Source organism: Saccopteryx leptura, chromosome 6, assembly GCF_036850995.1.
Source record: "Saccopteryx leptura isolate mSacLep1 chromosome 6, mSacLep1_pri_phased_curated, whole genome shotgun sequence".
NCBI classification, from domain to species: Eukaryota; Metazoa; Chordata; class Mammalia; order Chiroptera; family Emballonuridae; genus Saccopteryx; species Saccopteryx leptura.
In genome coordinates this window covers 10,932,093-10,957,689 of record NC_089508.1, presented here as the reverse complement: position 1 = coordinate 10,957,689, position 25,597 = coordinate 10,932,093, and the positions used below count along the sequence as shown (strand labels likewise).

The window sequence follows — 25,597 nt, the reverse complement described above, 5'->3', positions numbered from 1 at the left end:
TTTTAAATGAAATGGATCATTTGGGTTACATGATTATATGTGTGAAAGCACTTTGCAACATGCATGCATGCCCTAGGAGATGACCAGGTTTTATCACTCTGACCTGAGGGCCAGCATTTGGATTGGGGTAATTTATTTTCCTGGTTAGTACTTTCCGGCTACAGTTATATGAGGTTATTTCATTATCCTTCCTGTGACCAGATAGCATAATGTCCACAAAGCCAAAATCTTGAGATATTGTTATTTTTTCAAAACCACAATAGTTTCATACATTTCACTTTATTTTCCCCCACTGTTATCCAGAGCTGATCTGGATAACTAAGTCCTACCACACACTGTAGTCAACCCTACATTTAACAGATAGTCTCAGCTCTCCTGGCCTTTACGAGGGTTCTTAACATTTTATAGTTCAGTGTTTTATCTTTTAGTGGTAGGTGGGAGTGCGTAATGACATGGCCAAAAGCCAGCAGGCAGGAGTGACGAGGAGAAAGACATGGGGTAACCAACCTCGAGGGTTTGGGTGAAGTTCTTCGGTCCACACCCAAGAGGACTTTGTTTCTCTCTTTGCTAGATGGAGCTGTGTAAGGAACTGAGAGTGAGAGCTTGTGTTTGGTTAGCTCTTCAGTCATTAAATGCCCAGCTTTTGTTAGGCTGACCTGGGGGCTCCGGAGAGCAGTTCACCATTGTGCTGTTTTCTATGGCAAGCAGCTCAGCCTGAGCTAACCGTGTTAGCCTCTGACTCCCATTACCACCCGGTTTGATTGACTCGGCAGCGATAAAAAGGCGAATAGAGCTCAATTTCTGATCTAAATTTTGAGCTGAGAAAAATCTACACGACGCCAAATAACCCATTTAACTGAACTGGTCACTTTTCAACCAAGCTTCAGCCTTGTTCGCGTCACTCTGGCTTCTCATTTAATACTTGCCACTTACGTGTTGTCTGAATTTCTCTCATCTGAGTTTGCCTGGGCTCATTTTCCACCCTCGAAGTTGGTTCAGTAGTCGCCAAGTCCAACTAGAGCGTCATGTCAACATTCCTGGTTTTGTTAGTGCCATGAATAGTTCTCCCCAAACCCAGGAGCAGAGGAGAGTCGATGAATGTGTAGTTGGTTCAGTGTTAGGTGGCAATGCCTCTTCGTACCACATGTGCTGATTCAGTGACTCACTGGAGAACAAATCCTCAAAAGCACAACTCTGGTCGTGTGGCTGCACGGAGAAAGGCAGCTTAAGTAAAGCACGGGTCGCGATCGATTCACCTCAGGATGCCCCTGCTCGCTCCCAGAATGCACGTCTCTGCTCCGTCTGTCCACGCACATCTGATGCTTGCTTCTTCGCTTCATCTTCCCTATGAAACGAATGCTCCCCACACGCCGCTTCTCCGCTCTTGCCCCTGACCCTCAGCCCTCAGTCAGACGCCTGTCATTTCCTTGCTACCAGGTCCCCGTGTTTCCTGTATGACCATTTCGGTCATTGCCCCAAATGATCGCTTATGCATTTCTTGATTTGCATAAAACATTTCTTTTATGGCTGTGGCATTAGCCTTCCATTTTTTCATTTTATGTCAAGAGATAGGAGATTTGAGCTTTTTGGGGGGGTGGGGTGGGGACTAGGCTATGTTTGATGGTTTTAGATGTTCTGCTTTAAATTGCATTTCATAAGCCTGAAGGGCAGGTGTGTAGTGAAACCCTAAACAGCTCTACCCTAAAAAGTAGGATGTTTCCTGTAAATATTAATAATCAGCAGTAATGATGACCAAATAAATAAATAAACAAACTGCCCCAAGAGATTATTGGTTAAATTCTTTGTATTGTGAATTGTGCTAAATTGACCACCTTGAAGACTGAGACGCTCCATTTATCCACAGAACAGACACAGCCCGGGAAACGCCAGTGTAATGTGCCCACGTGCCTAAACCCTGAGCTGGAGGGACAGCCCCTGAGAATGAGAGGTGAGTTGAGTCACAGAACCTCAGAGTCTGAGAAGCGGAAAGAAACTGCCTGCCCGTCACCGAGTCACCCAGCAGGTGCTGAGGTCTCTTGTGTAGCAGCTTCACGAAGTGGCTCCAGCCTTTGCTCAGACCCCTCCCGGGGGTGGTAGTGCACGCCTTCTCCCCTCTGAACACGGCCGACTGAAAGTTCTTCCTCATAGTGACTTTCTGACCCTGGGACCGCACAGAACAAGGCTAGTCTCTCTCAACAGCCACCCATTGCTGACTCCCTCAGTCTTTTCTAGACCGCACGTCCCTGGGTCCTTATTCCTCCTGATATGTATCAGCACCTCCAGACCGTCCCGCACCTGCGTCTCTGAGCATGGTCCGGCTGATCTGTGTTCCTGCCGGAATGTTGAGATCGTGGGTGAGCGTCTTCTTTTCCGCTGTCTGAAACTGCACCGAACATGCACTTGACTTGATGCTGCTCATAGGAGCAAGTTTGTGCTGAGATCATTAGAATATGTATTTTTAAAACTCATCTCATGGCTCGTTAATCATTACTTTTCTTCTTCTTTTCTAATTCAGAAAGCAGTTTAACCTATAATTTGTAAAAAGCAAAAATGAATTATGACCATATCTCTTAGCTAGTGCCTTAGGTCGAGCAGACCTACTACTCTGGACCGCATCTCTCTTCTGATTTCCCTAGGAATGAGGCGATGGTTGTCTCTCAATTTTGCTGACGTTTGCATGGCATCGAGTAGCAGTTTTAGTCCCTGAATCTGACGAGAGGAGACTTCTCATTTATGGGTCTAGGAAGAGCTTTATAAGCAGAGATCAGGGTGGTGGAACAGACTCTGATGCCTGCCTGTGACCCTATGGGGACAGTCAGCAGCAGCACGCGTGGAGTGAGGTGGTGAGAACAGAGACAGACGGTGAAATGAAGAGTCCGCGGATGCAGCTCGGATACTAATGTGGCCTGTGTGCTCTGAGACAAACCAGCGCCTTCACACTTTCTCTTACCTCCAGGGTTCCCTGAGTGGCTTTTGTCAAAACCTCCAGCTTTGACGCTGGGTTTTGGAGGAGGTCCCATCTTTATTCTAAAGTTTCTAAGAATCTTCTATTTCTGTTCTTAGTTCTGGTTCCCCTACTAAATAGGGGAACCCATGTGCTCGCTGGGTATTCAGTGGGGGAACCAGAGGTGGTGGCACCGGAACTGTTGTCAGCAATGCTGGCATTTCCCGCCTTCTCCTGGTACATGGCTCTTTGCTTTCACATAGTTAACAGTATTCGGAAATTCACTGATTTGGCTAGTGTTGCCTGGTAAAGTGACCTACCTGTCATCTAAAAAAACACACACACACACACAAAACCTCATGATGCTATTGTCAAAAATACCTGCTTGTTGGCATTTGTATTGGATAATAATTGGCTTATAACCGCCCAGATGACTTTGATTCCCTCCCTTTTCTGGACTTGAACTATGATTTCTGTATAATAATAATGGGCAGTCATCTTCTGAAAGCTTCGATTCAGAGGCTTTCTAAAAAATCAATTTCTTAGGCTCTGACTGTGTATATATCACCAGTATATCTAACGGGCTGATGTTTTCCACGTTTAGCACTGGTGTTTGGGAATCTGGTAGACATGGTCTGTCAACGTTCAAGAAACGTACATTAACTATTGGATCTCAACGTCCTGTGGTTTGGTTTCTCGAAGCACTTCAGGCTGTTTACCTTACTGCTGAGTGATCAATCCTGTCTTCTTTTATCTTGGCCCACTGCTTGCCTTTTCTACTATTCACCAGTTTACACACATGCTTATAATAAATTCTGTTGCCTCCACTCCAAAGTACATCTTTATGAAAATGATTAGAGATCTTTGTTAATAATATACACTTAGGAAAGAGTAGTGTCTCAGAAACAGCTGATAAAATAGCAGTGAAATTCGAGTTCCTGTTTGGGATCTCTAGGTATAAAGATATTTTCAGACTCTTTCCCTCTGCCTCTTGGGTCTGCAGGTTCAGGCTTCCCATAAACACAGCGTGTAGCCTTTGATCAGCCCAGGCAGTCTGCGTGGCCCCCCACAGCATTTTGACTCTTCAAAGGTTTCCACACCATTTTTTTTTCCTCCCTCAGCTTGAAACACGTCGCCCCCTTGGCTAGGTTTCTAAAATCTTTATGTTGATGCCCTCTGGAAACCGATTCTCTGAATCATTTCCTCTCACCTACTTAAGGAAAGATCATACAGTTAGAGTTTGTTTTTCAGCACCGAGTTACCAGTTCCTTGATGAGAAACAGATTCATCACCATCAGGGTTTTCTGCCTGCTTTCCTGTCTGAAGAATTCAGAGTCTCATGTTTTCTTGTTTCTCTTTTTGTAGAGTAGGACATCGTTCTGGATTGTTGCTTTGGGATTCCTCTCGGAGTGCCTCGTTTCCACACCCCAGGAGAATCTCACAGTCTCCTACAGAACATGCGTGTCTGGCACTGCTGCTTTTCTTTTCTTTTCTTTTCTTTAATTTTCTTTTTTGTATTTTTCTTAAGTGAGAAGCGGGCAGGCAGAGAGACAGACTCCCGCATGCGCAGGATCCACCTGGCATGCCCACTAGGGGGCGATGCTTGGCCCCTCTGGGGTGTTGCTCTGTTGCAACTGGAGCTATTCTAGCGCCTGAGGTAAAGGCCATGGAGCCACCCTCAGCACCCGGGCCAACGTTGCTCCAATGGAGCCTCGGCTGAGGGAGGGGAAGAGAGAGAGAGGAAAGAGAGAGGGAAGGGTGGAGAAGCAGATGGGCGCTTCTCCTCTGTGCCCTGCCAAGAATCAAACCCGGGACTCCTGCACGCCAGGCCGATGCTCTACCACTGAGCCAACTGACCAGGGCCACCACTGCTTTTCTTAATGGAGAACAGTCTCCTCGGTGGAAAGGCGTCTCTCCAAATTTACTCATCACTAGAGCATGTGGCTGAGATTCTTGCCTCTGATTTCTTTGAAGGCATAAAACCCCCGAATTTTAAACTGGGTGGTATTGATTGGCTGAAGGCCCTTCAAAAACATTTTATTCTTAAATATTTCAGTTTGAAAAATGAAGTCTTTTGCTTTGGGGCTTGTGATAGTGATTTCCAAAGTAGAAAAGCATCCTGACATTTCTTAGCTCAAACACCTCTCCTTACTTAGAGGTGTGAAGTTCTGGGATCTTGTTCCTCTCCTTTCCGAAATGATCTGCAGTTTCCTGTGGGTACATGTTTGTGGTTTTAGAAGCAGTAGTGTATAGGAAGCTTCCATTTATGCCTAGGAAATAAGGGTCATAACACAGTTAGGATGCTATCGAGTAGTTTCCCCCCTTTTTCCATCTTCCTCCTAGTCCCCTGTTGGCAACTGAACTCTGATTTTTTCAAGGTCAAGAAGCAGAGAGAGCGATAGGAGTCTAGTTCTTAAATTCCTATAAGCAGAAACAAATCACAATCTCTTGAATCCATTTTCCTCTTGAGGGTTTGTCACAATGCTGTTGAGCTATTCACATCACCTCCTGGTGAATGTGATCTTTGGAGGATTTATGAGAGGAGCACTGGGCTTTCCCTGGCTCCCAGGAACAGATCTTTATTCACCGGTTGTCTGTCTGCTGCTTGCCCAGGGGCCACGAAGTCCAGCCTGCTCTCAGCACCCAGCATCGTCAGTATGTTCGTACCCGCACCTGAAGAGTTCACAGACGAGCAGCCGACGGTGATGACTGACAAGTAAGCTCGCGGTTGTTTCCTTCACCGTGCTTGCCGAATTTGAGTTTGCTCGCTGGGGTTATGAGGAAGCATCAGAGGAGGTGTGCTGTGATTTGCTCTTCAGATTACTGTAGCCCTAGTGTTGCTATGCCTTTATTGTTCTAGAAACACAGTATCATGGGGCAGCTTCTGTTCACGTCAGGGCATTTGTAAAAATGTGGACGAATGCAAATAATGTCCACTTACTGATTATTCTTAGCAATAATTTTACACATGTAAAACCTCACCACCAAAAACTTCAAACTGTCAGTATGGGACTACGTTTGAGACGTGCTCCCTTATTCCTATTTTGCCAACAGAATCTGTTCTCACAATCTCAAACTGGTTATGTCACTTCCCAGTTTGTCAGCCTTCAGTGTCCCCAGATTGCTTACAGGATAAAGTCCAGATGCCGTAGCTTACAAGGGGCTTGTTGGATTGCGAGGGTGTGGCTGTGCCACGCCGCACCAGGGCTCTTGGCCACGCCTCCTCATCTTCACTGGAGCATGCCCGATGTGTTCTCTCCACTCTGATTTCATCGCTGCCCTGCTCTTTATGCTATCTCTGCCTGGTGAACTCCTATTCATGCTTCAAGACCCAGTTTAAGGCAGATGGGGCAGGCTTGTGACAGACGGAGATTGGAAGGGGAGGTAGAAGGCGCTGGTGTGAAGATCCACTCGGCTGGCCACAGCTGACGGTCATGCCTGAAGACATGACGGCGCCCGTGAGCAACAAGCCTTTGAATGTCCATGCGGGGAGCACCTCGTTGCTTGTGGAGGACGCTTCTTGGCTCCTGCTTTGATACAATTTCCCCATAGCGTGTTCTTCCCCAAGTCCCAGTCTTCCCAGTTGCCCTCCTGGTTGCCCGTGTATACATACATTCCGTTTCTCTTCTTTTTTTTTAGTTACAAGTGTGACGCCTATGTTTTTAATAAGTAAATTCGTAAGGATGTATTTAGGAAGTGTTCAGATGGAAGGGTAACAATAGCAATCATAGTTCGGGTTCCCTGCTCTTCCCAGGAGACTTCCCTTTCACATTAGAAAGCTGCCCAGCTGTGTCTGAGGAGGGGAGCTTGGGCTTTGGTTGAGATGAAGTCAGCTGAACCTGCATTGGAGACAAAGAGCATCAAGTTGTAAGTTCCTTAAGAGTGGCTGCCACTGCGCCTTTACATAGGACGCTTGGTAGGCACGGTGATTTTATCAAACTGACCTGAGTGGTTGAGAAGAGATGGCCACCCAGGCTCCTCAGGCTTTCTAGAGTGTTCTGTTGACTACCCATCTCCCACCCACAAATAGGACATTTTTAAATTAGAAACCTTTGCAAAGCTTCCATTTGTGTCTAGGCATTTTTCATTTTTAATTTCAACCAATGAAAAAAATATCTAGTTTCTGACTGTCCGTAGCAATAATTTGACATGCATAAAATCCTTCCCCCAGAAGCTTGAAACTGGTAATCCAACCGGCTCTCATTGGAAAGGGGAGCAGCAGTTCTCGTAGCAGCTAGTGGTTCTTGTACCAGCCAGATGTTTGTGAGCTGAAAGGGTGTTTTCTGTGGTCAGAGGAGCCTTGCTGGTCTCTGCCGCGCATGCTGGCTGTTTCTGTGTCTATGGTGAGGGTGGCATTGGAGTCACCTATTTATTTCTAGAGTGAGACTGCTGACCTCCTTTGGGGGACTTCTCTAAGACTCAACAGAAACGACCGTATGTGACCTGTTTGTTACTGTAGTCATCACTGGCATTCATGCAAGCCCCCCTCTGACTTCTTTGCAGATGCCATGACTGCGGGGCCACCCTGGAAGAGTACGATGAGGAAACCCTGGGGCTGGCCATCGTGGTCCTCTCCACTTTCATCCACTTAAGCCCGGACTTGGCCGCCCCGCTCTTGCTGGACATCATGCAGTCTGTGGGAAGGTGAATGCCGGCTTCTGTTTATCTTGGTCGGAAGGAGCCTTATTCAATTTCCATAATGAAATAAAAACCACCAGTTCAAAAGTGAAACTTTTAGTAACCTTATCAATGCTTGAGATCTGTGGGATCAACTCAGACTAATTTTAAAAACCAAAGGCACCAAACTTCTGGTTGAGTTCCCCAGCTGCGTCGGGTTACCTGCCACAGTGCCCGAGTGAAGCCAGAGGAAAACACACTAAGGAGACAGGTGTTTGTTGTCTGTCTTTATGAGCGAATGTATGTACGGTGCTCAGAACTGTGTATAGTTCTGAGTGAGCACTTTATATGCTTTAGATATTGTTAATCTCTCCTTGCCTGTTTTAAGATGGGTTTGCTAGGCCTTTTGTAATCTCGGGGCGGCTCACTTAATTATGCAACTGGGGCATTGGCAGATGAGGGGACAGATGGACGTGGAGCAGCCTCACAATTCTGACTCGGGAAAAGGAAGGATTAAATCTCCCTGCATGGCTGAGGGGAGATTAAACTGAGCTGCTTTGAACATTTTCCTGTGAAGAAACTTCCATTTAGTAGATGGGACCGAAGAAGAAAGTTCTCCATGCATATAAGCGAGGTTCAAATTCAGTCACAAGTACTAGTCCTAGCACAGACAGCTGATGGGAGAGGGTTGACTTGATTCCCACGTTTTCAGTCTGCACGGGCACGGAGCTGGGTGTGTTAGGCCGAGGGCATTAGACCAGGCTCTGGCTCTAAAGTGCTTTGTGGCTTAGTTGTTGAAGTGACATGTAGAATAGCCAGGTCGCCATACAAGATGGGACGTGATTAAGAGCCGTCATGTGTGGTATGAGTAGTAAGTGCTCTAGAAGTTTAGACAGAAATGATTTCTTAGGGAGGTTCTCTCAGAGGAGACGGGAAAAACTGGACTCCGCAAATCCTCGGTATTTGAGGGAGGAAAAGAAAATGAATCTTATTGGAGCTAAAATGAATCTTAATTTTTTTTTAATAAAAAAATGTTGATTTCATGGTAAAAACAGACAAGAAAACATTAAAAACCCCTTGACCGTAAAAGTATATGACTTTATCCCCCTGGCCCCAATTTTTCTGTCGCATCCTTAGGAGTGTGTGGTCAGAGATGGTGTAGCTGTTCTCTCTCTCACACTTAGAAATAGCCAGTGTGCAAAGTAAGCGATGGGCACGGGGAGATGGAGAGATAAGAACAGATAAATTATTTTACTTCAGCCCTTGATTTTAACATAACCCTAATAATCGTGGGCTAAATTTTGTACCAACCATCAACAATACTGTGGAATTTAGTTCTCATTAATGCAAGGTTACCATTTCTGTTGTCGGTACTCTTTAGTTTTTAGAACAGATAGAATTATCGTTCTGGTCTGTTACCATCTCCTTAAAATAGGTGATCTGGGTTGTAGTTGATATATAGAAGGGTTTTATTTTATTTTGTGTTTTAACATTAAGAGGGAATAAACCATATTCAAGCACAGCCGACCGTTAGGATGGAAACACATGAACTCTGAAGAAAAGCAGAGGGGAAACAGGAGCAGTTCCATTTTACATACATGTATTTTACATGTACATTTTACATGTCCATGTATTTAAATCTCCACCTCGACAGCAACCTTCCAGAACTCTTAGCACCCTAAGCCTGATCGCCAAACCCGCCAAGGAGACAGATTCAGCCGTCCTCTGCCTTGGGCTTCCTCGCGTGCCTCAGTTCCCCCTGAGGTAACGTGGCCGTGCGAGCGCTCGGTTTGTGGATGCTGGTTCCCCGGGGAGGATGTCCAGGGTGCTCAGAGAGCACGTAAGTTCAGCGTGACTTCCTCACTTGCCACACAAGCCGTTCCATGTGATTTTGCTCTCTGTTTACATCCCTTTTAAAATTTAACCACCCCTTTCTCTGGATACAGCCTTCAAGATCACATTTTCCCTGTAACCCTTAATTACTGTTGATTTTGTTCACAATGTTTATCTTTTCCCTTTAGTATTTGTTAGCGCGAGAGGACCATGACCAAAGCAGCTGGAATGGTGTCTGGTGTTCGTGGCTGCTGGACCCTCTGTTGCTCTCCAGATGTGTTCTTGGCTCAGCTTGCTTCTTGTGGTCTTAAGCAAATAAATTTTTAGCATTCTCTTTGTTTCTTCAAATAGCCTACTGATCAAGGCATGTTTTTCTAAACCCACCAATGTGCTATATTCTCTTTCTTTCTTTCTATACCTAGAGATTATTTCTGTGTGTACATAACCATGTAATTATACTTTTCAGAAATCACATGTTATATATTGATGACTCTACCTAATACATTTCTCTTTTCAGTATGTCCTTTTTTTTTTTTTTCTTTTTCTGAAGCTGGAAACGGGGAGAAACAGTCAGACAGACTCCCGCATGCGCCCGACCGGGATCCACCCGGCACGCCCACCAGGGGCAACGCTCTGCCCACCAGGGGGCAATGCTCTGCCCCTCTGGGGCGTCGCTCTGCTGTGACCAGAGCCACTCTAGCACCTGGGGCAGAGGCCAAGGAGCCATCCCCAGCGCCCGGGCCATCTTTGCTCCAATGGAGCCTCGGCTGTGGGAGGGGAAGAGAGAGACAGAGAGGAAGGAGTGGGGGGTGGAGAAGCAAATGGGCGCTTCTCCTATGTGCCCTGGCCGGGAATTGAACCCGGGTCCCCCGCACGGCCGACGCTCTACCGCTGAGCCAACTGGCCAGGGCCAGTATGTCCTTTCAACCCAACAAACAGCTGACAGAACCCCCTACTACCCACTTAACTATCTTAGAGAGGCTCTTAGAATTTGTGAGTTGTTTGTGGTTAGGTTTCAGGGGTTGTATGCAAAGAAATGAATTTTGAGTTGAGTTGATATGGAGATAGACTGAGTCAAGCGCTGTTCTGACACCCGTCAGACCCGACTGCAGAGGCCGTTTTATAGATTGGCTGGGTATGCTAAACCAATGTAACTGTATGCATTTTTGTGGAAATATCTGACGATGCAGAAATCAGGTCTCAGGAACTAAGTTAAGTTGAACCTTGGAGACTGACCACTGTGTGTTAAGGGAATTGCCAACAGTTTCATGTCTTGCTGTCTAAACCAGCGCTACAGAGGGTCCCACCTCAGTGCTCATGCATTTCGTCATGAAGACCTGAGATATTCATATGACTGTTTCCTTTTTCCCTAGATTGGCATCCAGCATGACATTTTCTAATCAAGCAGAAAGGTAAGGTCCTAAAGTGAGCCCACATCTCACTTTCTTTTTGCCTCTTGTGTTTGTTCATTCCATTTCAAAAACACCAGAGTATACACCAGTGGTAGTCAACCTGGTCCCTACCGCCCACTAGTGGGCGTTCCAGCTTTCATGGTGGGCAGTAGCGGAGCAACCAAAGTATAATTTATATAAATAAAAAGATAGATTTAACTATAGTAAGTTGTTTTATAAAGATTTATTCTGCCGAACTTAGCGAAAATCCGACATAAAGTACTTGGTAATTATTATTATATGCTTTAACTTGCTGTAACTCTGCTTTATAAATTTCATAAAATAAAATTACTTCCCTACTTTATAAATCACCATTACTGTGGAACCGGTGGGCGGTTAGAAAATTTTACTACTAACAGATACAAAAATGGGCAGTAGGTATAAAAAGGTTGACTACCCCTGGTCTACACCATGGAAGGAATATTGTTAGGTTCAGTTGCAGCTCCAAAGAGCTCTTTTTGCTTTTTCTGTTCACTCACTCATTCATTCATGCATTCATTCATATTAGCCAAAAGTATTTTTAAGTCCACTCCATAGCAAGCATTGTGCTAGATATTATACTTAAGTTTCAAGTAGGGGCCAAACTGACATGATTCCTGCCCTTGTAGGGCTTACTGTCTCTTTGGGAAGCAAACATGAATAAAATATTTGCACAAGTTTATAATTGTAAACAGTGCTAAGTGCTGTGGCTACAGTGGGGAGAAAGGACCAGAGGAGAGCAAGGATGGACACCATGTGTGACTTTAGGCATGTTTATCCCTCTGCTCTAGCTTCCTTATCTGTGAGAGAGATGGACTGATATATGGCCTTCCTGTGCCATGGGAGTATCTGTATGGGGTCCAAGAGGTGCAGTATATGCGTCAGCATAACTAGCAGGTCTCACAAACATCAGACAGTGTTGTTACCACACTTCTATAATGTCAAGTTTTAGGGATGTTTGTCTTCTTTTCTGTGCTCTACTTAGTCACAGAATTTCTTGTTTTGCTTTTACTTTATTCCATAACATTTTATTATGAATAATTTTAAACATACTGCAAAACTGAGAGAATTTGATAGTGCACAGTCATATACCTGTCACCTAGATTCTACAATGAGCGTTTCATTTGCTTTATCACATAACCAGCCGCTATCCATCCTTCTGCCCATCCACCCACCCATTTTATTTCTGGATGCATTTCAAAGAAGTTATCAGACATCAGCATACCCCCTCCTCTCCATGTTGTTCAGCAAAGTTGTTAACTGAAGTTCGGTTTTTGTTTATGGTTTTTTTCTTCTAATGCAAAGTTTACATACAAGAAAGTACAGATATGTTAAGTGTACTTTAACTTAAGTTTTTAACAAACACATACAGCTGCATACCTCAAACCTCTGTCAAAATATAGATCATCGCCTTCAGCCTCAGAAAGTTCCTTCATACATCTCTTCCCAGTCTCCACACCCACAGAGGCAAACACTATCATGAGTTTTTTCCACTATAGAGCTTCATATAAATGGAATCATACTGTATGTGCTCTTTTGTGTCTGACTCCTTTTACTTAGCATAATGTTTTTGAGATTCATTCATGTTGTTACATGTATTAATAGTTAAGTTTCTTTTTCAGAGCTGAGTAGTATCCCATGGTTTATCCATTTTCTTATTGAAGGACATTTTCACCCTTCCTAATTTGGAGCTATTATGAAGCTGTTATGACCATTCTTGTAGAAACCTATTTGTAACAAGTGTTTTTATTTCTTTTAGGTAAATACCTAAGAGTGGGATTATTGGTTTATGGGATAGGCATATGTTTTATTTTATGAGACACTACCAGAACTTCCCCTTAAAGTGGCTGTGCTGTTCTGAATTCCCACCAACAACGTATGAGACTTTTGGTTGTTCCACATCCTTGCCAAAAAAAACTGGTGGTGTTGGTCTTTTTAATTTTAGTCATTCCAGTGGATGTCGCATTATAGTTTTAATGTGCATTTTCCTGATGACTAATGCTTTGCATATATTTTCAAGTAGTCTTCCTAACCCTCACTAAATATTCTTTTGCACATTTTTAACTGGGTTTTAATCTTTTTATTACTGGGTTACAAGACAGCTTTACATATCCTGAACACCAGTCCTTCATTAAATTTGTTTGGAGAATATTTTTACCCAGCCTGGCTTGCCTATTCCTTTTCTTAATAGTATTCTTTAAAGAGAAGTCTTTAATTTAAATGAAGTCTAATATTTTAAAGTTTTAAAACAATTTATAATTATTGCTTCCTGTTGTTTGTCTAAGGAATCTTTGCCTTTCCTCAAGTCAAGAAGATATTCTCCAAAGTTTTACTCTTAACATTTTTATGGTTTTAGCATTTATATGATCCAGCTCAAATTAAAAATGTGGTGTGAGGTAGGGGTTGATCTTTCTTTTTATCCATGCTGATATCTAGTTATTTCAGCACCATTAAAACAATGACTTTCCCTTTACCCACTGGATCACTTTGGTGTCTGTTAAAATCAAATACCATTTAGGGCCGATCTAGTTCAAGGCTTTCTATCTTGTTTCGTGGGCCTGTGTGCTGGTTCTTCAGCTGGCACCACACTGTCCTGATTACTGGAGTTGCACAGTCAGTCCTGAAGACAGAGAGTAGGAATCATCTGACTTTGGTCATCTTGTTCAAGAAGATTGGTTTGGATATTCTAGGTTCTTCACATTTCCATGTAAATTTTAGAATAAGCTACTCAATTTGGGATGGGGGGAGCCTTCTGGGATTATATTGAAACTATAAATCAGTTTGGAGATAACTGATATCATAAAAATATTGAGTCTTTCACTTAATGATTGTGTATATATTCTCATTTCAGCCTTTTTTTTGGGTGTCTCTCCACAATGTTTTGTGGTTTCTAGTGTAGATGTGTTGCACATCATCTGTTAAATTTATTCCCCCAAATTTTTTTTTTATAATTACAATGTAAATGGCATTTAAAAAACTTTAATTTTCCAACTTTTTGGTGCAATTATATTAAAGTATAATTGGTTTTTTTGGTATTAACATTGTAATGCAGTAAGCTAAGTTCACTTAGTTGTAGTAGCTGCTTTAAGGCATTTGTATGTAAAAAATTATTTAATCTATAAATAGTTTCACCCCTCTCTTTCTGATTTTTGCACCTTTTATTTTACTTTATTGCCCTATTGCAATGGCTAGGCCTTCTAATACAGTAATAAAGATGTGTGTTCCTGCTACTGTAGGAAAAGCATTTCGTATCTCACCATTAATTATAAGTTTTCATAGATGCTTTTTACCAGACTGAGGATTTTTCTTTTCGTTCCTAGTCTACTGAGAATTTTTTTATCATAAATGTATGTTGAATTTTTTTCAAATGCATTTTTTGTATCTATTGAAATAACTATATAATTTTTGCTCTTTATTTCTTAATGTATTGAATTCCACTGATTGGTTTTTGAATATTAAGTCATTCTTACCTTCTTGGGATGAATTCTATTTGGTCATGGTCCATCATTCTTTTATTTATAGTTGGATTAAATGTCTGTGAAGGCTATTCATCTATTATTTTATTTCTTTTGTTGTTGTTCCTTCTTGTTTTTTGTTTGTTTTGTAATGACTTTATCTAATTTTCATTTTAGGGCTGTGTTAGCTTCATAAAAGAAGTTGGGAAGGGTTTCCTAAATTTTGAGTGTGTTGTGGTTGGTGTTATTTCTTCCTGAAGAACATTTTTGACCTACAAGCATTTCGGGGTAGACATGGCATAATGAGACAGATGAGGTGGGAGGGATGGTTTACCAGACATCAAATGGGGCTCTTTGATTTCCTCTTTATTCCTTCTGGTAACTCAGCCCTTAATTCACTCTGGGACCATCCTTTCTAATATCTTAATCTGAGGCACAGGGCTGCATAACCATCTCTTGGCTCCCTCTTTTGACATGCAGAGTTGGTGTAGAGGGTAAAGGGGAAAACTGCACACATCAACGCCCTATCTTTATTACAAGGATTAACTTGGAGCACCTCTTCCCCCATAACCCCTGCCACAAAAATCCTTCCCAGCTCTCCCGGTAGGAATGAACATCTCCCTCCCTGTATCCTTCCTCTGAGCAGCTCTCTCTCTCAGCTGGGGACACTTTCTGAGAGGATCCTGCTGACAATCCTCATCGTGGTTCTAGTCCGGACTCGGCCATTCTCTGGACTGTGGCCTTTGCAGGTCACCTTTGCTCTCCGGGCCTCAGAGCCCTCATCCGTACACTGGGGTGGCTGGGGTTGGCCTGGGACCACCCTGCCCTTTCCGGGTTCTCTCTAAAAAACTGATGAACAGGAGTCTTAGACTATTTCATCTCACTGATGAAAGTGATAATGAGATAGTCCATGAGTGGACTGGTGTGTAAACTCCTGAACTCTAAGTAAATAAACCCCTAAATGCCGGCTGTTGGTTCCATGATTTCTTGTCTCCCCCCCTCCAACCCAGCATGATGGTCCCCGGCAATGCGGCGGGCGTGGCCAAGCAGTTCCTGCGCTGCATCTTCCACCAGCTGGCCCCTAACGGCATCTTCCCGCAGCTCTTCCAGAGCACCATCAAAGGTAACCCCGCTGCGGGGAGCGCGGACGCACGCGGGGCCAGCGAGGAACCTGGGCCCCTGCTGAGTCTGCCCTTTCCCTTTCCAGACGGGACTTTCCTACGGACGCTGGCCACGTCTCTGATGGACTTCAACGAGCTGAGTTCCATTGCTGCCCTCAGCCAGCTCCTGGAGGTACGTTTGCTTTGATGACAATCCAGGTCCCTGCTGAGCTCCCTGCTGAGGAAGGAGATAATTTAATTTAGAAGTTAAATTGTTTAATGTACATGTAAAATAATTTAAAATTTAAAAATTAATTTTAAAACTTGCTAATGAATAGGCACGTGTCAGTTAGACATTGCTGTTTTGTATGGTTTGCTATTTATTTAAAGCTTCTGGACACCCCCGATTAAGGGGTGGGTGCCGACCTCGGAGCGCTCAGCGCCCAGAACTGCCCGCCTCTCCAAGTGCGGCGGGGAGAGCGCGGCGCACGGTACGGTGAGACTTGCAGTCCAGTCTCAGTCTCGCTTATTCCTTGTATCGCGAGATTTGGATTCATGTCCTGTTTCTTTGATGTGTCGCTGGACTTGAAGTCAGTACTCAGCTCCACTGCTCCCTCGGCGTATTCTGAGGCTTGGATTCAAGTGTCAGGTCCTCTGCTTATTATTATTAGCTCTCTCAGCTAGCCGGGAGTGTTGGCAGATTGCCACGGGGACTCTGCTGCTGGTCATTACTCTTAGTCTTTGGCCAGTAGTTTCCCGCAAGCATCATTCATTGTGTCTTTATAAGCACCTAACCACGCCAATTGTACATCTTTAAAAGATGTTTTTCTTGCTCACAGTTCACCTTTTCTCACTGAGTCAAAGATCACCATTTTTCCTTCCTCAGTTTGTCTGACTGTGTTGATTTTTCTTAGTATTCCTGCCAGTTGCTATGATTGTCCTGTATAGTAGTCAGACAACACAATTATTGCCTGGATATGTGATTTTAAAAAAACTGATTTTTGCCAAGTAGCCGCGCAAATTCCCACGCTGTTTCAGCAGTTGACTGCCTATGCTTTTGTGTTTTAGGGTCTAAATAACAAAAAGAATTTACCAGCAGGGGGCGCTATGATACACTGTTTGGAAAACATTGCTACCTTCATGGAGGCTTTGCCTATGGATTCTCCTAGTAGCCTCTGGACCACAATCAGCAATCAGTTTCAGACCTTTTTTGCCAAGCTCCCTTGTGTGCTGCCTCTGAAGGTAAGCTGAGCCCAGTATTTTATTGTATGTTACTTTTTTCTGTTTGCAGATCATCTGCCTTGAGTGATTTAATATTTCATAAGAGGCTCTATAGAATCTGTTAGCCACAGCGTGGAGAATATTATTTAGGTTGTTCTCTTGAAATGTGACAGAATTGACAGCAATACACAGTGGACATTTTGACTTAGTGATTTCATGTTTCCAGTTTATTAAAAAAAAAAAAAAGCCAGGAATACATTAGATTGTGTTTATCTAGAAAATTTTCTCAAGTGGATGTTAAATAAAATCATAGGTAAATAAAGTTTTTATAAAAGAAGATTAGACTTATAATGTAAAGCTACAATTTTAGAAAATTGTCTAAATGGAAGTGATTGCTGTGTATTTCTGAATAAAGTTCTAACGACCAAAAATTAAAAAAAAAATTTTCCACTGATTTAAGGGAGAGAGAGAGAGAGATAAAGATCAACTTGTTTTTTTCACTTAGTTGTTCCATTTAGTTGTGCATCATTGATTGCTTCTCATTTGTGCCCTGACTGGGGGTTATACCCATGACCTCTGGCACACCGAACTGAGGCTTTATCCGCTGAACTGCCCACCAAGGCCAACATGGTATCATGGTATTCTTTCTTTCTTTTTTTTTTTTTTGTATTTTTCTGAAGTTGGAAACGGGGAGGCAGTCAGACAGACTCCCACATGCGCCCGACCGGGATCCACCCGGCATGCCCACCAGGGGGCGATGCTCTGCCCATCTGGGGCATCGCTCTGCTGCAACCAGAGCCACTTTAGCGCCTGAGGCTGAGGCCATAGAGCCATCCTCAGCGCCCGGGCCAACTTTGCTCTAATGGAGCCTTGGCTGCAGGAGGGGAAGAGAGAGACAGAGAGGCAGGAGAGGGGAGGGATGGAGAAGCAGATGGGTGCTTCTCCTGTGTGCCCTGGCCAGGAATCGAACCCAGGACTCCTGCACGCCAGGCTGACGCTCTACCACTGAGCCAACCAGCCAGGGCCTAACATGGTATTCTTGACGTCTTTATACCCTCCTCTTTCTAGCCCATCCTCTGGGAATACACATACAACTACCTAGATGGACATTTGATAGCCTGAGAACATACTCAACATGAGCCCATTAAATGTGACCACAGAATCCTATACTGTTTAAGCTGGAAAAGACCTATAAAAACCGCCCTCCAAAGTCCCCGTTTTCTAGATGGGGACTACAGATTCGGAGAGGTGGTGGCAGTGTGAGGATTAGAATTCAAGTGTCTTGACTCCCAGTCCAGTGTCCTTTTCACTGATAGACTTCTGGAGTTCTCCCAAAGCAGGGGCCAATGGAAGACATTCGGTCTATTGCAGGGAGAAAGAGGTGTCTGGTAGTGGCTGTAGCTCTGGTCTGTGAACCTCATTGTTCTGCAGGCTTTTTGTGCTCTATGCAGATAACAGAAGTAGTCAACTTGTTAGTGAATCCCTTGTTAATCCAACAGGTGAAGTTACATGTGAGTAGCACCTCTTCTAAAATGAGTGTCACGTGAGGGGTGGGAAGTAAAGACGGACAAATATATAGTGACGGAAGGTGATTTGACTGGGTGTTGGATATACAACACAATCAATAATTCAAATGCTGTAGAAATGGTTACCTGAAACCTATGTACTCTTATTGATCAATGTCACCCCATTAAATCGAATTGCCTAAATAGAAATTGTTTTAAATGCAAGAAAAAAAAATGAGTATCACATGTACATAAAATATTTTATAAAGACCAACCACCTCTGATAATACCTTTTTCCAAATTGGCAGATTTGGAAAAATGTGACACCCCCCCCCCCCCAACATAGGTTCTGTAAGGGTGATAATTCAGGGACCTTTAGCTTGGTGTGTGCTGTTTCCTTCGAGTTTGAAGTTACTGTGAAAAGCTGGAATACCGAGATCTTTATGGTCTATCATACCCTTTGATTCCGGTCTACCCACGAGTCCAGGGTGGACAAAGAAATCCAAGCAAAGAGGATTAGCGCTTTGAAACCACATACATATATGGTCACTGTACATAACCACCTCGGAAATCAAGTGCACGCATTTTAACTTGGCCACACAGAACCTCCCTAGGACCGGAGAGCCTGCCAAGACCATTCGTTGCTTAAGAGAAGGGATGTGGCCAGCCTGGCAAATTTAAATGCTTATGAGCTGGTGCTCTAGTCATAATACTAAAGTTGAACATTGACCAGTTGGAAGTGTTTACCAGCTGCAAAGAACTGGTAAGCCTAATTCGTGACATTCAGCCGTGCTCATGGGGACACTGACTGCCCTAGGAGTGAACTAAGATGAGATAGTAGGGATAATTGAGACCCTTGCCAACTGGAAAGCCCCAGTCCCTTCTAGCAGGGTCGGCTGCTACTCCTCTCCAGTCTGTTATGTGGGAATGCAGGCCTCATGCTGTAGAACTTCCCATGTTTTCCAAAATGGTATTTCCTGGTTTTTAAAACACTACAGGGACCCGATGAGCAGCCAGTTTTCTGCCCCTGGTTCAGAGTAATGTAAATGTCATATCGACTCTGGCGGGTATTGATTAAACAGACAGATTACACAGAACAGTGGTTCCCTCAGGAAGTACTTGGGAGACACTCTGAATGCTTGTGAAACACGCCCTGCTAGATCGCATCTGGACACTGCCTCTGATCGGCTTCCGCTTTGTTTTTCATCTCGGGGGGGGAAATTGTAAGCCACTGAAAAACCTTCTGTAGTTTGTCCTCATCAGTCTAGAGAAATGGACCATAGACTTTAGTGTGCATCAGTATCCCCGGAGGACTTGCTGAAAAACAGATTCCCGGGCCTTGTTCTGGGAGTTTCTGATTTGACAGGTGTGCGGCCTGAGGATTTGAATTCTAACAAGTTCCCGGGTAATAGAGGTACTGCTGGTCCTGGCAGTCTACTCGGAGAAGCACTGGCCTGCTTTGTAGTATCTTAAAGAAGTGACTGTTGTACCCAGAGATCTAACTATAGCCTGCTATTCTGATTTATTTATGACATTGAAGAATATTATCATTTATTCTTGCTGTAACATTTCCCCCCAATGCCTGTAACTTGATTTTAAAAGTATGTTTTGTTGTGGAATCTTGCCATATACAATTCTAATAAATTTGTAAGATATGATTTTCTTCTGTAGAAAGTTTACTGCTTTCCTCCAGCTTTTTGTCATATATTTTAGTAGCAGAGAAAGGGCAGATGAAACTCGTTCTTATTTGGATTAATAAGCCTAATGGTTTTAAATCGATCTAAGTATTTTTTTTCAACATAGCTTTTTAGTGTACCTCTATGGAGTTGGGCCCATTTAATATCTACCTAAGCACTTGTCTGTTATCCCTCCATACGTTCATCCACCCATTCACCCACCCATCTATCTATCTGTCCATCCATCTATCCCTCAATGCACCCACCCATTCATCTGCCCAATTCTTTATCCAAATCTATCTGCTTTAATTTTAGGGATATATATTTGAGAAATAGTTTAAGAACTCTGTTTAATTAATTAATTGTTTAACATTGTTTAATAAGTTTTTTTTTAAACTTGAGAATGATTATTTTTCAACATGAATATATAGCATGGAAGACTATAAGGAGGCAGCTATGTCTCAGATTCTGTTTCCTAAAATAAAGGCTTACAGGAAATATATGAAGCAAAGCTATATGACGAGGGTGCTGACTTTTACTTTCTCCTGTTTGTTCACAGTGTTCTTTGGATTCCAGTCTGAGAATTATGATTTGCCTATTGAAGATACCCTCCACCAATGCCACAAGGGTATGTATACAGTTTCAGAAAAAACATAACCTATTCGCGTTTAGATAGTTTTTAAGCTAAAAAGAAAGGCACATAGCAATACTGAAGAAACAGTCATTGCATACCGAGTGCTTCACGTTCGGTCTCCTTGCAAGTGTCTCCTGCGAAGAGCTCTAATGTATCACAACATCACTGTTTATAATCGGTCTTCACTCTGGGCCACGTCCACCAGTCTGCCCTCCTTCCTATGAATGAAGCGATCCATCTAAACACAGGTCTCATCACATGAATTTCTTGCTTTAGAATCTTTGATAATCTCTCCTTTCTTTTAGGATAGTGTCCCAAATTCCTTAATGTGGCATACCATGAGGAACGTCAGGAACCTGCCAGCCTGTCTTTCCAATTTAGTCCTCGGCCACCTGTCCCCTCCCCCACGCATCCTGCCTTCCTTCAGAATCGTCACTGTCGTCATCAGAACAACAGCTACTGTTTTTGAGCACTTACCCTCTGGCAGGCATTGTGCTAACCGCTTTACATTTATAATCTTACTTAATTTCATACTTCCTTGCCTTGGCTTAGGCCGTTTCCTTTACTAGAAGAGCTTTATCCCCTTGTCAGTGAGGCTTCTCATTCTTCAAAATGAGAATTAGAGTTTCAATTAAAAAATGCTCATATTCTCTGTAGCAACTTCCTCCATATCAGATCCCACGTACTTGACAGAGCTTTCTAAGTTAGCACTTATTTTTTGTTTGTTTTGTTTTGTTTTTGTATTTTTCTGAAGTTGGAAACGGGGAGGCAGTTAGACAGACTCCCGCATGCGCCCGACCAGGGGGCGATGCTCTGCCCATCCGGGGCGTCGCTCTGTTGTGACCAGAGCCATTCTAGTGCCTGAGGCAGAGGCCACAGAGCCATCCTCAGCACCCGGGCCAACTTTGCTCCAATGGAGCCTTGGCTGCAGGAGGGGAAGAGAGAGACAGAGAGGAAGGAGAGGGGGAGGGGTGGAGAAGCAGATGGGCGCTTCTCCTGTGTGCCCTGGCCAGAAATCAAACCCAGGACTCCTGCATGCCAGGCGGACGCTCTACCACTGAGCCAACCGGCCAGGGCAGTTAGCACTTATTTTGTATTGAAGTCTCCTCAGTAAGACTGGGAGCTTCCTGAATTCCACTGTTGTGTCTCATTCACCTTGTTTATCCCTGGCTTCATTTCTGGGCTGCACCATATGTGATACTACAATAGTTTGTAACGCAATGGCTTGTAACTGTTAGTACATATATACCAAGAAGGCACATCTTTTATAACTTTTTACCTTGACTGGGCTTTTATAGGTTCACAGTTTATGCTGGAAAGTTGTGAAGAGATCATTTGGTCTTATCTGTTCGTTTACAGATAAGGAAAGAGGCTTAGAGAGATGAAGTGTCTTGGCCAAGGTTGCGTGGCTTGTTAGTGGAAGATCTGAGACTTGAATCTAGGTCCTTTGATTCCAAGTTCTTTGATTTTTCTGTTGTTCTATATTGCCCCATCACCGTGCTGCTTTGGTAGATAAAAGACAAATTTCTATGTAGATTTGAATTCAGGCTCCATTTTTTCTTGACAAGTAAGGATACATTATATATTTCAAAAGAGACATATTCCTGTCCGCATTCATCCATCATCCAAAGCAGCAACGTTTATATAGAGCAGGGGTAGTCAACGTTTTCATACCTACTGCCCACTTTTGTATCTGTTAGTAGTAAAATTTTCTAACTGCCCACCGGTTCCACAGTAATGGTGATTTATAAAGTAGGGAAGTAACTTTACTTTATAAAATTTATAAAGCAGAGTTACAGCAAGTTAAAGCATATAATAATAATTACTTACCAAGTACTTTATGTCGAATTTTCGCTAAGTTTGGCAGAATAAATCTTTATAAAACAACTTACTATAGTTAAATCTATCTTTTTATTTATACTTTGGTTGCTCTGCTACCGCCCACCATGAAAGCTGGAACGCCCACTAGTGGGCAGTAGGGACCAGGTTGACTACCACTGATATAGAACAAAGAATGCTGAATCAGCAGTACAATTTAAAAAAATTTCTTTTTAAGATTTTTTTTTTTAATATGGAAAGTACTACATGAGTTTATGTGGGGGAATACAGACAAATTAAAGACATAATACTAACAGGTAGTGAATTTATTTTGTATCAATAAGAAAAAGAATCTCAAAATGCTCATATCCTTTGATTCAGTCATTTATTTTCTGGGAATATGTTCTAAGGATGAAAATGAAGATATTATGCAAATATATATTTATTGGGATGTTATCATAAAATGTGACTTCTGTGGCCATGAAAGTGTATGATTATGAAGAATTAAATAGCATTGAAAATTACTTTTGTTATTATATTAACAAAATGTAAGATTGTATATGTGTAAGATTTCAACTTATAAACTGTGTGCACTGAAGAAGGGCAATATAACAAAATATTATCACTAGGTGGTAGGATTATGGATGCCTTAGTCCCTTATCTATACTTTCTATAGATCCTGCATTTACACGCTGAGCATGTATTACATTTATTTATTTATTTGTTTATTTATTTATTTATGGCAGAGGCATAGAGAGTCAGAGAGAGGGACAGACAGAAAGGGAGAGAGATGAGAAACATCAGTTCTTTGTTGTGGTTCCTTAGTTGTTCATTGATTGATTTCTCATATGTACCTTGACCAGGGGACTACAGCAGACTGAGTGACCCCTGCTCAAGCCAGCAACCTTGGGCTCAAGCTGGTGAGCCTTGCTCAAACCAGATGAGCCCGCGCTCAAGCTGGCGACCTCGGGGTCTCGAACCTGGGTCCTCTGCGTCCCAGTCCAATGCTCTATCCCCTGTGCCACCACCTGGTCAGGCAGCATGTATTACTTTTATAATCTAGACAGCAAGGACTATAGAGATTGAGAAGTAGTGAAATAATGGCATGGAAGTCTTTTGGAGCCCAGCGAAAAGAATCCTGTCTTCCCTACAGAGCAGTTCTGCCTCTGGAAAACTGCCCTGGAATTTGGGTTTGAATTGCACTCAGTAGTTGTATGGCTTTAAGCAAGTTACTTGCCTACTTAACTGCCTCAGCTGCAGAATAGGATACTGATGCTTCGGAGTTATGATGCAGATCGTAGCTAATAGTGATGGAGGGCTCACGGTTGCCAAGTGCTTAACATACATTATCGCCTTTGATTCTTACAACACAATGAGGTGGAGGCCATTATCATCCTCATTTTACAGAGGAGAGAACCAAATTACAATTTAAACCAAATCAAACCAAATGAAATGTACAGAGAGGTTAAATCACCTAGTCAAGGTCACAGAGAGCTTGAGTTTGAAAACACGTGGGCGAAACTCTGAGCTTGTGTCACTGACTGCTGTAATTATACTGTTTCCCCAGGGCTGTCATTAGAAATATGAATAAGATAAACTTTATGAAAGCATCTAACTCTACCTGATACTTAGTAGGTGCTCAGTACATGTTTCTAAATGGCTTCAGAAAGCACATGGATTGAAACTGACCCTTTATGGGTGGATTTCAGATGGAGAAACCAAAACTGACAGTGCCTTCCTGGTGATCAACATTAGCAGGGAGCTGGATCATGACGAGTTTAGGCTTCCAGTGCTTTGGTGTGCACGTGCAGAGGTTGGCTCGCACTCTGTCCCTGAGATGACAAGCTGCTGGAGGCGCTGGATCTGATGAACCCAAAGATAGATGTCTGGCGATTCTGAGAAATAGAGTGGGAGCTCTAATGCAAACCTCCCAGAGTCTCGATTGCTGGGGGCACATGGGGATAGGATTGGCGTTAGGTAGGTTAATAAATGATGCCATCTGGAAAAGTGGCTTTTTTTTTTTTAACCAACAAAATGATTAAATCATGTTCTTCAAGCCATTGATTGATGGTGCAGTTCTGTTCTTGTTAGACCAGCAGGGTTGCTACAGTAGCTAGCTGGCAACAGATTTTAAATAAATAAATAAATAAATAAATAATCCCATTAAAGTATCATAAGACTTTAATACTTTTTTTTAAATGGAAGAATCAGCGGTTGACTTTATTTGGCCCCAATCTCATTACAGAGTTTGCTGGAACCATTTTCCAAACTGCTCAGCTTTGTCATTCAGAATGCTGTCTTCACTCTGGCTTACCTGGTGGAGGTGTGTGGCCTGTGTTACCGAGCTTTCACTAAGGTAAGTGTGCATATGTGTGCCGAATCTAGGTTAGGTGGTTTCAATAGAGTTTTAAAGTGACTAAGTCTACTGAGGTATATTAAATATTATTGGGAAGAAGCACTCTGCTTATATACATGTAATATGAAAAACACAGATTTGGAGGAGTGAGGATCATATAGTTTAGAAGAGATGTTTTGAATAAAATTAAATAATGATCTAAATGACCTCTTAAAGTCCTTTTCAAGTTCACCGATGATTGGTGGACAAGCTGTCACTCCATATTTTTATACCCAAAGTAGAAAATACCAGGTTGTCATTTGTAAAAGCCTGTGGAGAGCTCCTTAATTCTCATCATTTGTCTGCCTCCCCAGTTCTGGGTTCTTGGCCTCTGAGATTATAATCTCATCTTTTGTCATCTTGCCTTAACAATGCTTTCTCTATTGCATTATTTTTAGTATCCCTGCCCCACTACTAGGACATGGAAAACTACTGCATGCCCAGTGCGTAGAGCAGCCTTGTTGGAGCTGGTAGACAGTAATGGAAAAGCAGGAGACATTTTTGTCTTTATAAACAACGTGCAAATCTTACTCTTCCAGTTTCCAAGTTTATTTTCAATGGGGTCTCTGTTTCTGTTGTTCTCTTGAATATTCAGAATACTCCTTTACTGGTGCTTTCCCTTTCTCTAAGCCCTTTATTTTCTTCATAAAAAGCTAATTTTACATTTAGGCTTTTATTCTATTTAAAACACTCTTGTCTCCTTTCTTTCCATCTTGTGTCCATTCTGCAATGTTAAGTTGTTCCATGATAATTTTCTCTTTAATCTTTCTGATCATAAACTAGTACTCTGCTTGGAAAGATATGTTATTTAACTACCAAATTAGTCAGCATTTTGTCTTTTTTCAAATACTTCCTGTAAAATAACTTTTCCCTTTTTTTTCACTTTTAAAAAATTGATCTGTAAGACACAGCACCAAATGGAATGAAAAGATTCTCTATATTTAGAAGTCATTTTCCTTATATTTGATA

At 42.7% G+C, this 25,597-nt stretch overlaps 1 protein-coding gene across 4 annotated transcripts in view; it reads left to right on the top strand.

The window, feature by feature from the left end:
* The window catches only part of UNC79 (unc-79 homolog, NALCN channel complex subunit), a 249,572-nt gene that overhangs the window by 189,404 nt on the left and 34,571 nt on the right, over window positions 1-25,597 (top strand). For all 4 annotated transcript variants that reach the window (XM_066342422.1, XM_066342421.1, XM_066342420.1 and 1 more), the window contains 9 exons: window positions 1,865-1,948; window positions 5,558-5,660; window positions 7,448-7,588; window positions 10,768-10,806; window positions 15,290-15,402; window positions 15,487-15,572; window positions 16,448-16,621; window positions 20,341-20,409; window positions 24,479-24,589. In XM_066342422.1, coding sequence (XP_066198519.1) covers window positions 1,865-1,948; window positions 5,558-5,660; window positions 7,448-7,588; window positions 10,768-10,806; window positions 15,290-15,402; window positions 15,487-15,572; window positions 16,448-16,621; window positions 20,341-20,409; window positions 24,479-24,589 — 920 coding nt within the window. The remainder of the gene's footprint in view (window positions 1-1,864; window positions 1,949-5,557; window positions 5,661-7,447; window positions 7,589-10,767; window positions 10,807-15,289; window positions 15,403-15,486; window positions 15,573-16,447; window positions 16,622-20,340; window positions 20,410-24,478; window positions 24,590-25,597) is intronic.